This window comes from Jatropha curcas, chromosome 7 (assembly GCF_041381405.1).
Source record: "Jatropha curcas cultivar XTBG-Jc1 chromosome 7, XTBG_Jcur_1.0, whole genome shotgun sequence".
Classification (NCBI taxonomy): domain Eukaryota; kingdom Viridiplantae; phylum Streptophyta; class Magnoliopsida; order Malpighiales; family Euphorbiaceae; genus Jatropha; species Jatropha curcas.
The window spans coordinates 4461362-4474156 of NC_143157.1; the positions used below are offsets into that span (position 1 = coordinate 4461362).

The following is a 12795-nucleotide window of genomic DNA, read 5'->3' on the forward strand; positions in this document are numbered from 1 at the left end:
TATATATATATATATATACAAATATTACTAGGATAAATATATTTTTATTTGCATTAAATATATAATAATATATTTCATTTAATTAATATATTTAATATTGTACAGTCTTATGATGTTGATATAGTTCAAATTTAACATAAATATAAATTAGCTAGCAGCTGATAAAAAAAAAAAAAGAATCAGTAATTAAGTGAGACTTCAATTCAACTATGAATAGTTGATTAGGATCCCTTATACAACACCTCTAATATAGATGAGTCATGAGTGCAAATTAGTTGCACATATCAGCTAGACAAAATGCCACTTAATATGAAAAGTAATATACAAAAATTTTAAATTTGTAAATAAATTCCAAAAATAAACCCTTCCACGTAAATCCATCGAACTGCTACTCAAATAAAAGTCACCCGATCAACATGTATTCTCATTCAGACAATAGGTCATAAATATGAATTTAATCGGAAGAATTGAAAATGATCCTAAAACTCTGAATTCTCTGAGTAATGCATTGACGCTGGAAAGTTCCTACCACGAATTTCAGAGAGAAACAAAATACAGTAAAATCATTAAAAATTTACTGAACAGCAAAACCTACAACAAAGCTCTCATCAATGGCGACTGTCTGTCTATCCTTTGCGTACAAAAATATTTGGTTAACACACCAAATATCCCAGGCTACAACGAGAATGTCCTAAAAGAACAGAACCAAAAGCAATTAGAAGGTAGAGAAACAGCTTCCTTCACATCCCTGGCTTCCGCAAATCATTTTCACCATGTGCAAAGTGACACCTATCCCCAAAAGTGCAAGATCCTTTCGTGAAGTTCTCACAAAGCTTGGTTTTGAAGTTTTGCGAAGCAGAAGAATGCATAGCCGGGTTCTTCATTGGAGGTGCTGAGGCTTGGCTAACATTCCCAATAAGCTCACGAACCATAGAACTTGCTTGATTGATTTGATCAAAAGTACCCTCAAACTCAATGTTCCTCAAGTTCGGGTCTGTCTCATGCTCTCTTATGGAAAGTTTTGCCCCGGTCAGCCGACAGATTTGCTTTGAGTTGACACCATTTTTCCCAATAATAGCTCCAGCTAGCGAAGCATCAATGCTGATCTTAGCTGTGGCATTGGCCCCAAAGCTAGCACCAGCACCAAGGCCTTGGTGAGGAGGCTCCATTTGGCGGCCCATCCTACCTGGAATTGGGCCCATAGAACGAGGATCTTCATAGGACGGACCAGTCGGCTTCCCAAGCTCCCACTCACCATGCGCAAAATGACATTTATCCCCAAACTTGCAACCTTCAGCTGTGTTGTATTTATTACACAAACGGGTCTTCACAGCTGGGGGAGATGAGCCATCTGGAAAGGATGGTGGGACACCAGAATTTCTATTTGCTGGTGGAAGAGCTTGGTTGCTACCAATATTAAGCATCTGAGACACAGCTTTGAAGCCACCAGGAACATAATGCAAGAAGTGACATCCCTCACCAAAAGGGCACCCAGAAGTACTGCAAAACAGTGCAAAAGAGAAAAATGTGAGACTTCAGAATCAAATCCATAATTATTACAAGCATAAAATTTATCAATAAGATTTTAGATATACAGGGTTTGCTTTCATTTTTATCATCTATTTTCTTCCTCGAGGAAACAAATGCAGAATTACAGAACACAATTCGTTATGAAGAAATAAATGGGGTTTGCTTTCATTTTTATAATCAATTTTCAAGAGGGGATCTTTACAGGGAAAAAAAAAAAATTCAACTGATTTCTTCATTAGTAACTTCACAGCAACTTCCACGCACAGACCCACGCCAAAATAAAACTTCACAATAAAACAGTGATTCAGAGCAGTATTAAACTATGAAAACATCTATCACGCACAAGCATGACATGCAATAATAGAACAAACTAATATTTATCTTAATTTAAGAAATGACAAAAAAATACTCGAGTCTGAAGATTAGTATTCAACTAAACAATACTCTATCTAGCACTTCAAAACTTCATCTTTGATTTACACACACACATATAAATGAGGACATGCTTGCTGAAGCAGGTGTCCTGGCAAGAATTAGATATTCATGTGTATGTCCACGTGTGTCTGTGTCAGAAATACAGAAAGAACAAAGGTCAATATAAGCACAAGAAGAAGAAAATATTTCCCCCTAAGCAAGAAAGAATAAAACAAAAAAAAAATATATATATATATATATGAAACCCCTCAAAGTGTATGAAAAGCAAATTGCAATCATGCCCCATGCATGCTGTGCTAAGAGAAGAGCATGCAAAATCCCACCATTCACTTCCAACTATGCAAGCCAAATCACTTCAAAAACATAGGTCCCCATTGTTCCCTTCCAATTCCCACACACAGTGAAAAACTCCAAAAACGTAGTTAACAAAAAAATATGACACATCCTACTCAAAAAAAAAGTGAGGAAGTGATGAAGAAAAAGTGAAATACAATTATTATAATTTCGGAACATATAAATCCTTGATTTAGAGAAAAAAAAAAATTACTTTCATTTAAATTCATAACTGCCTCAAAACCATTCAAGAAGCTTCTCCAACCATTGATAAAAATAAGGGGAAAAAATCAATCTAAAATCGGTTAACATTATACTACCACCTCATATTTCTTTTGAACTAATAAAAAATTAAAGGATCAGCTTATTTAAGTATATAGATGATTTTAGAAAGCCACCATCCAAAATGCTTCACAAGGATAATGCAAGGAATGGCGAATGAACACTAGCCAACAGACATGAAAGCACACCATTTTACATGACAAACGGAAGCTCTCTGGTATTAGAAGAGAGAGGCCAAGGGGAGCAGTGCCCAGCACATCTTGGAAAACATTTTCCTTATCATTACATAGGGTTAACAACCATTTAATAGGGGACCAGATACATCAGCCCCATTCAAGTTTAGAACAGCAATGTCTGTAACATATGTATTCAATGCATTCATCAATTCCCCAAAATGAAAGAATGGAATATCTACCTATCAAATTCAATGATCTTATGCAAAATCATTAAAGGCAACCAATTCAGCCAAACTGCAAGATGACAACATAGCATAATGTAGCAAGAGCCATAGCCATCAAACTAGGCAGTTAAGATGGATTAGACTATCATTACCTATTCTTTTTTTCTATCTACAAATTTTTTATACATATAGGAAGGTTATAGTATATCCCCAACTAGTTCGGGACTAAGGCTTCATTGTTGTTGTATAGGAAGGTTATATTATATCTGGAAGCAGTATTAAGTAATTGTAGTACTCTTTCACAACTTGGACAGAATGAAATTGTCACACTAGAGATCAGGAAAATTCCAACATTGGTACTGAACTCTTGACCAAAGATGAATAGACTAATGCACCCTAAAGCCCTATGATCCACTCATTTAATTTCTGCAGCTTATTTTATGTTTAGCATCTAGCTGAATTTGATTCTAATGAATCAACAACAACAAAAATTATTGTTTATTTATTGACGAAAAATATTTCCTTTCCTTTAAAATGAAGACCACCAAAAGCACAAAACAAAGATACTCGCCAACAAAGCCAGAGAATTTAAGGGAAAAGGTTACAGATATAATGAATAAAGGGAAATGAAAAATCATGATTTTTGTTTACTGACAAAAACCCGTACTCAGAAAAAAAAATAAAAAAACATAATATATAATCAAATCAAACTGGATTGGAGCTTAAATTTGTTACTATTGCTCAACAGGATAAAACTACAATAACACCAATCAATCTAATAGCAGTTTCACATATTCTAGCACTTCAAATGTAATCTTGAAGCACCCTAAACTTAGCATATATCAAACTTCCTATCTACCCCACTGATTTCAAAAATCAATGCCCCATGCCTCAACACCAACATCATTGCAAGTATTACCCAGCATCCATTCATATACAGGTCCAAGCTTTCTCATTCCTTGTATTATGATGATAAAGCAAACTAAATAGTTGATTTGGCAACCTTTATGACATCTTTTCAAACAGACCTATATAAAGGACATATTCCCCAAGTTACCAAGGTGTGCAAGAATCATAATCTGAACGAGTTTAGTCGATGTCAACATTTAATCGATAGGAATCAAACTTGATGTGAAACCCCACATCCCCTTCCTCCTATTGAAATAAAATAAAAATAAAGACTTTATGTCAAACCTCGCTCAACTATTTATCTAAAACTAACTAAAAATGATTATAAAATAACAAGCAATCATATCACAATAAAAACCAAAGAGAAAATATATCTCTTAAAACTCCATACCTAAACCAATTGACAAAAATGATAACAGCAAGCTACCACTCATATCAACAATAAAAACTAAACAAAAAACATCCGCCTCTTAAATCTTAATATCAAATGCCCAGTAAGATGTTTAAATAGAAAACTATAAAACAAAAACTAACTGTATCAACATCAGAAGCCTTAGTGACTTCTTATCATAAGCAACAATCATGACAAAAAGAAACTATTTCTGTACAATCTTTTCATTAGTACCATTTACTCCATCTCTAATGCAAAAATTAATGTGGCAACCTGGTTTAAGTGACTTTTAAACCAGAGCAAACAGATAGGAATTGATCCCAGGTTTACAGGCAATAACTTAATTGTTGACCATTGCTCACAGCAAGCATAACCCAACTGAAGTCTGTGTGTGAAAAAGAGATCTTAAAGGATGAGAACCAAGGAAAACCGAAAACCTACACCTATAAGCATGTAATAGCTGAAGCAATCAAATCGACGAATGCCAGACTGAAATCAGCATTCTAGTTGCCTGATTAAACAATCATTATGCGTAGTTGTTAAGCCTCAAAGATATATTACTAGGGAAAGATAAGTCTTGGGTTTACACCTCAGAGGCGCACCAACTTAATAACTGAAATGCCAAATTTGTCCCACCTGGGTAGAGGAAAAACAACTTCAAGAGTGATAATTCAATCTCTCAAGTCCATTGAAAGTTACATAACATAATAGTTACAATAGAGCTCTTAATTGTTTCTCTGCCTTAAGTCACAGTTACATTATGTTTTCTCAGAGAGAGCAATCATTCTTGAGAAATTACATCTATCGTACCAAGAATTCTAGTTGTGGAAATTGGAAAACCAAAGGAAACGAGGACAGAATTTATGTCCCCTTTCACCCTTTAATTCTTTTTGCTATGATAGCTCAAATTAAATCCCATTACTTCTTAATTGAACAGCTTGAGCTTATTCCCAGATTTTGAAAACTTAACCACAGTTCCTGCACATATGTGCATAGGTCAGAACCCACACTTGGGGTAGCAATAAGTCATCATAAAAACCATTTTCTGCCATGGAAAGTCTAACAGATGGTGGAAAATCAATAGTCTTGACAAATTCTGTCAGCAAAATGACAATACTGACCTCCAAGTAACATGAACAATGGATTTTAAAACTTGTGTTTTACTTCAATTTCTACAAGTTTACCCCCAAGGGAGCATATTCAGAATATATATATATATATATATATATATACCCATATGTAGACTATTGAAAAGAACAAAATACATGATAAGAATACAGCAGAAATGTTAAGAAGTATGGGCTAATGTCCTTTGATTTGGAAAAATCATATAGCTCAAAAAGAGAAGTTCGATTGCAGGTACAAGTGTATGAACCTTAAACATCGTTTAATATAGGAAAGAAAATGACAGAAGATAGAAACCGAACTTGAATACGAGCAATATTATCCCAAAAAAAAGGCCAATCAAACAAAAAAGAAGAAAAATAATTTTTTTAAAAAAATGAAGAAGAAAAAGAACGCTTCATGGATGTAATAAGTAAAATGCATGTGCAGACACTTGCAAGAAAACAGTGAGAAACATCTGAAGAAACATAGACATGCACATATGATGCAGCAAGAGTAAAAAAATATTGATGTTATAATCAGTAATTACAAGGTCACTTTTGAATTTTGCAAGTCAAGCAGACCTTATAGTTCTAAATAGAGCCTGAAAAAGAACAAGCAACCAACAAATCAAACCGAGGTCACTCTCAGACATTATATTTTGAGCCTGTATCACAATTTTAGGGGGAAAGTTACCTGCCCATATCAAGAGTTTTACAAGATTATATATCAAATTTTGAATAGTCATAAATGGACTAGTTTTTCATCTCATAAACCTTCTTTCATTTTTCATATGTCCAGGAAAGCAGTTAATCAAAACTACTTTTTGAAACTAACCATTTGTTTTCACTAATCACAGTTATCAAGATTAGAAGAAAACCTGTATCACAACTTTAACTTTCCAATTCATTAGTCCAAATCATGCCTCTCTCTACTAGCAACATGCTTGCAGAAGCCTATTTTAGCATTAATAAATACAAAAAATAGATGTCATAGCATTTTAGTTTAGATAGGTTAAGATTTGAACCTGAAAAATTTTGTGCATGGCTTGGATTTGCTTCCTATACCAGTTGAAAAGGACTCCATTTCTGTTGCAGAAAATTAGATAATTTCTCTCAGTTGTTAATCTTTGATATTTAAAAAGATCTGATTTCACCTTGCAATCTCTATATTCTAAATCTTACTCAGACTTTATGCAATATGAACAATAAAATTTACAAATTTTTACGTACCAAACGCCATTAAATACTCAAGTAATACTGGTAACCCAAAAAAGATTTTTAAAGAAAGTTGTCAACCAAAATAATTATCACTTTACACGGAGAAACTGACAGGCAATATCTAAGCTGCGTTTTCAAATTTTATAGTTTTTTACATCTCCAAGTACAGAATAAACAGAGGAAATCAAACAAACGAACAAACAAACACAAAGGAACAAAATAAACAGAGACACAAAATAAACAGAGACGTTAATGGCCAAAGGAATCCAATTAAGATCTTAAACCCTAATTCACCCGTAACGTCGCCAACAAATTACTGCTAATGTCACCATCAAATTACTGGTTAAGCAGAGCATTTTTCACAATTATGTAGAAAACTAATCTCAACTAATCCAAACAATTACGGTTGGCAAAAAAAAAAAAGTACTAATTACACTAAAAGAACATTTTATATTAACTCAGTGAGAAAGGAACCTTGTCTGGATTTCTTGAAGCCACCATTGCCATTCAAAGTAGCCTCAGGCCTGCCTCTCTTACGGACACCTCCGTAGTCCATTGTAATTTGAGATCCAAACTATAGCAAGAGAAAGAAACAGAGTAGCAGAAATAGAAAATATAGCTAGAAAAACAAAAACATGGTAGAGAAACCCTAGAGAGAGAGAGATAGAAAGCTAGGGTTTCGAAAAGAAAAAAGAGAGAGCAGGGGATGAGAATTAGAAATGAAGAAGAAAGAAAAGAAAAAAAAGACGCGGAACCGAAAATTAGGTTTAAAAGATATATATCGTCATTATATATATATCTATACTTATATGATAATTATAAGTAAATTAAGAATCTTTTTTTTTTTTTTTTGACATGTAAATTAAGAATCTTATTATACTACTTCTTTATTGTAGAATACCCCGTTAAATTTTATATGTGTATCTATTTTATAGTTTGGCATTTTATACCCCGTTAAATTTTTAGTTCTGATTATTTTTGTGAACCAACCATAATAATTTTTATTTGATTTATCTATCAAGAAATTTATTTACTTTTGTTTTGGTATGATATTATTTCACATCGAAAATTACTAGCTTTGTTATTCCTTGTCTATCATTAAAGTATTATTTTAAATCTTTTTGATTAAAAAAATTTATTTGCTTTCGCAAAATTTGTTTGCTTGACTATCAAAAGTTTGATACAATTTCTTGTCTGAGTCTCGATGTTAAATAGAGGTACTTGTTTCCTTAATTTTGCTTTAGTTATTCTATTTTTATTAAAATTTTTTTGCTTTGGTATCTTGATTGATATTGTTTTCACTCAAAAATTTATCAAGGTAAGTTGAAAAAATAAAAATACCAGGATTTTAGTTCATCAAATTAGTATTAAATTAATTATAAAATATTTAATATAAACTATAATCTTTGAGTATTAGAGATTGCTAAGTGGGTACAAAATTTATAGAGCTAAAGATGCAACACTAAGGAAGTATCAATTGATTCAACACTAGAAAAGTATCAATTTCAATGGCTTTATATTATGAATTATTTGTAATTTTCACCTTTGGACTTCTTTACACTACTTTGAAAAGTAAAAAAATAGGTATTGTTAAATTTAGATATATATAAAATATATTTTACTAATATAAATTGCTTCCTAATTATTATGTTTTCTCATTTAATTTCATTTATTTTACAATCACAATTAATATTTTTTTGAAAAAGATTAATATAATATGTATGTGTAAATTGAATATCTAATAATATATATTAATTAGTATAAATAAAATAAAAAAATTCAATCTTACTGAAAAAAAAAGAAATTCAAGAAAATTTCTTACTGTTATATTAATTTAATCTTTTTAAAATTACTATAAATGTTAATATTGTCCATTAATATAATCTATTAAGATAAGGTTATACTCCCTCTATTCCATTTTATTTGCATGATTTGACAAAACATGCAGATTAAGAATTTAGTCAACAAAAATTATTTTGTCTTCTTTTACTTTTAACTCATTAAAAATATTAATAAAATTCATTCATTTAATGAATAATCATAAAGGTTATTATGAGAAAAATAATTATTTAAATATACAAATTTAGAAATCTTGCAAATATTTTGAGACATCTCAAAAAGTAATAATAAATAAACAAAATAGGACCGAAGAAGTATATATTTATTTACAACAACTTCTATGACAGGCAAGTTAATAACATATTATTTTATAAATTATAAATTATGTTATTTTTAATATTATAAATATATTAAATTAACTATATATCAGGAATAATTTAGAAGCTTTAACTATATATCAGGAATAATTTAGAAGCTTTGTTCCATTTTAATTAGAAATTAGAATTCTATTGTGGAAAAATAGAAAATAGAATACTGTTATAGAAATTAAAATTTTTCACATAATAACTCTTTCAAAATTAGTCTCTAATTTATGACTTTTAAATATAATGACTTGAAATTCTCAATTAGTTCAATTCTAAGTTACAAATGTTTGAGATAAAATTATACAAAATCAAGTTTGAGATAAAATTTAATATTAAATTTGTTTTATATTGATATTAGAGATTAAAAAAAAAAGGAATTAGTTATATGGATTTTAAATCAGCAAACATAAAGATTGACAAAAAAAATAAATATTTACAACTAATGTCAATTTTTATATATGGCAAATTAATTTTGAAATAAAATTTTAACATTAAGTTTGTTTTATATTTAATATTGCAAGTGAAAAAATAACGGGCCATACAGATGCGGATTGGGCTGGTTCTCTTGATGACAGGAGATCAACCTCAGGTTATTATGTTTTTATTGGAGGAAACCTTGTCACATGGAGAAGCAAGAAGTAGGCTGTTGTTGCAAGGTCTAATGCAGAAGCAGAATATAGAGCTATGCCACAAGGAATATGTGAACTCCTATGGTTGCGTAGATTAATGGAAGAGTTAAAGTTGGTTAAAAAAACAAATATATTTTTGTTTTGTGATAGTAAAGCAGCCATCAGTATTACGAATAATTCAGTCCAGCATGATCGAACTAAGCACATAAAGATTGATCGTCACTTTGTAAAAGAGAAGATAGTTGAAGGTCTTATAAGTGTCTCCTACATAGCTTCAAAAAAGCAAATTGCCGATGTTTCCACAAAGGGTTTGAATAAAAAATTGTTTCATTCTTTAGTTTGCAAATTGGGTATGAGTAATATCTATGCACCAATTTGAGGGGGAGTGTTGAAATTTTTGTAATTAAAGTCAATATTGTCTTTCTTAGTTTATGTTTATTCCTATTTAGATTACTTCCCATATTGGAACAATCTTGTGTACATATATAATGGTGTAGAGATTGAAAAAATACAATGCAATAAAAGAAATACTACATATTCTTTTTTTACGAAATTTATTAAATAGAATATAAAAAATAAATAAATAAATATTTTTTATTAAAAATAAATATTTATTAATGAAATATTATATCCAAAATATAATCACACAAATCAGTTACAAGGCATATACTTAACATATAGTGGTGCCAAGGTGGCGGTCTTGTCTGCTGTGTGCTTTTGCAATTCTCGGTGCCAATCCTTCTGGGCATTGAGAAAAATATGCTTTCTGTAGTTTAACCTGAGGGTTAATTAGTCCATGGGTGACATGACACCAATTTTGTGACTTGACACACTCCTATTTATTAGTGGAAAGCTGGTCCGCCTTCTTTATAATTTTTACAATGAAACACTACTCAGCTATTACTCGCCCAATATACCACCTCGACATCTGAAACTATAATGGAAAAATATACCACATTTTCACAGAGTTGCTCTTTATTAGCAGAAGAAATTAATAGTAAACAATTGTCATCTATAGTAATTACTAATAATGATTGGAAGACAATAGGTTATATTTGAGCCCAAGTCAAAAGACAAATGTTGAGTACTAGAACAACCAAGTCTCTATTTGGTGCATAATTGTAAGATTGCAGTGCCATTGGCAGTGCAATACACAATCCCCTGGATGTGTAGAAAGCCAAGGAGATTGCCTAAAAGCCCAGACTGAGCTTCAGCTATTGAAACTGCCATTGTGGCGATTAGGAGGAGAGAAGAATTAATTTCAAGGCCATATATAGCTCTAACTAGTTCCTATAATTGAATTAATGCAGAAATGATTTGAAGATAACATTTAAGTAAAGTGTGTATCCTATTTATAGAACAGAGGAGACCAAGTTGCTGCAGAATTTTTTGACTTCTTACTTTCTCTTTGCCTCTTGTAAAGAGAGTCAAGTTTGATCCTGCTTGTTGTCTATAGTTCTTCACCATCAAATCTAGGGGCTATATTTCACTTGTCGTGTCTTAGATATACATGCCATCATATTATCGTACCTCTTAATCAATTTGTCACATAAATGTATATATGAAATTTAATTTAGTGAATAATAAATTAAAATTTACCTTCTAATTGGTTACTAGGCTGACATGACGGCATTTTAAAACACTTTAAACTTTATTATCTGCCACATCAGCTATATAGTTCAAATTTATTCAATTTCTTAGGCCAAGTTGTCTCTTCCTCTTTCAATGTTCAAGCTAAAAGTAGACGTACGACTGTGAAATCGGTAAAGTCAACAATTGCTTTATGGATGCTTTAGGCCATCGGATTTTCGGTTCGGTCAGTTCTAGCTACACCTACATGAAAGCTTTCAGTTTTCCATTCCGATAATTGCTCTAATCCGATCGAAACAAAAAAAATTACAATAATATTTAATAAAAAGAAAGGATTTTCTGCGTTAAAGTTTTCTGCATTTGAACTTTCAAACCCCCATGAACCTTTTCACTTCACTATCAAATGGATCTTTTAGCAGCTTCATCAAATGCAAAGTCAAAGCCACCGCCAAAACCCTAAGATCAGCTTTGCCTTTCATAATTTTCACAATATATTCCGCAAATCCAACTCAACATTCTAACAATTTCTATTTTAACTCCATAACTCTAACAATTTCCATTAACAATTTGAAAATCTCGATCGGCTGCTGTCTCCCCTTCCTCTCCATGGTCAGGATTTAAGACTTGAACGCAAAATCGTAAAACACAAATCCGCCAATCTTTTAAAATTAATTGCATTATTTCCCGTTTCAATACCTAAAACTGGAATTTCCACTATAGTATGAACCAAAGATTTTACACTATCAGAAAATTTATTGAGATGGATCAAATCCAAAACTAAACCCAATTTTTCAAGAACACAAAATAACAATCTGACATAAAAAATAATAACAATAATAATAATAATAAAAAACACACATCGCTTAAAGCTGGCGGTCGGGGCTGGAGAGAACGACGAAAGTAATGCTTACAAAAATGCTTTCAATTAGGAAATGCTTAACCTTCTTGTATGGAGGCCTTTTGGCTCCGTAAAAATTAGGCCATTTCCCCTAAAAATTATTTGCCGGAAGATAAGGGCAATTCCTAGATACCAAATATCAAGAAAGCCTTTCAGCTTTTTTACATGAAAGAGGATGCCAGTTTATCTAAGGTGACTCTGTACATTTTTAAAATACTTGTATTTCTTGAAGCACAAGGGAAGATGAAATAGCAACATGTCCACTAGAATCGATTGATATCTTCTTTCCACATCTTAATTGTCTTGTCAGCTTGGCATGTAACCAGCCTTACTCCCTCATTTCGGAGTGTATATAATTTAGCAATTAATTAGATATAATTTTATACAATGAGAATTTTTATAGACAATCTATAAATTACACATATATACAAACAAAACGTGTATTACTACTAAAGTATATATTATTCATATGTTCGACAAAAAGATGATTAACAGATTTTCGATTATCAGAAGAAATTGTAATATAAAAATGATAAAGATTACTCTATTAATATAGATTATAGCTGATATGGTCTTTTACAATGATTCTCAAATCAATTTGATGTCAAGCTCAAGTTTCACAACTTTCAATTGAATTATAATAATAAAAAAAATTTAAAAAAAAAAAAAACACGAGTGTGTCTCAAACCAACTTATTTACATTCCTGAAGTTTTATAAACTAACTCCTCAGAATTTATGAAAGTCATTTTATATGAAATTAAGTTCTCAGGAGCAAATTTCAATACCTTTAGACAATTATTCCATTTGAAAACACAATACTAGAATAAAGGCATTATCCTGGAAAATACCAAAAACTTTGGACATCCATC

At 31.2% G+C, this 12795-nt stretch overlaps 1 protein-coding gene across 1 annotated transcript; it reads right to left on the reverse strand.

Moving 5' to 3' along the window:
* Positions 1 to 474: 474 nt before the first annotated feature.
* Positions 475 to 7367, reverse strand: LOC105646858 (zinc finger CCCH domain-containing protein 14). Its single transcript, XM_012232789.3, has 3 exons — positions 7079 to 7367; positions 6412 to 6472; positions 475 to 1500 (listed from the first exon to the last, which is right to left on the reverse strand). Exons 1-3 carry the CDS (start codon positions 7158 to 7160, stop codon positions 741 to 743), a joined length of 903 nt encoding a protein of 300 aa, XP_012088179.1. The 5' UTR covers positions 7161 to 7367; the 3' UTR covers positions 475 to 740.
* Positions 7368 to 12795: the final 5428 nt, after the last annotated feature.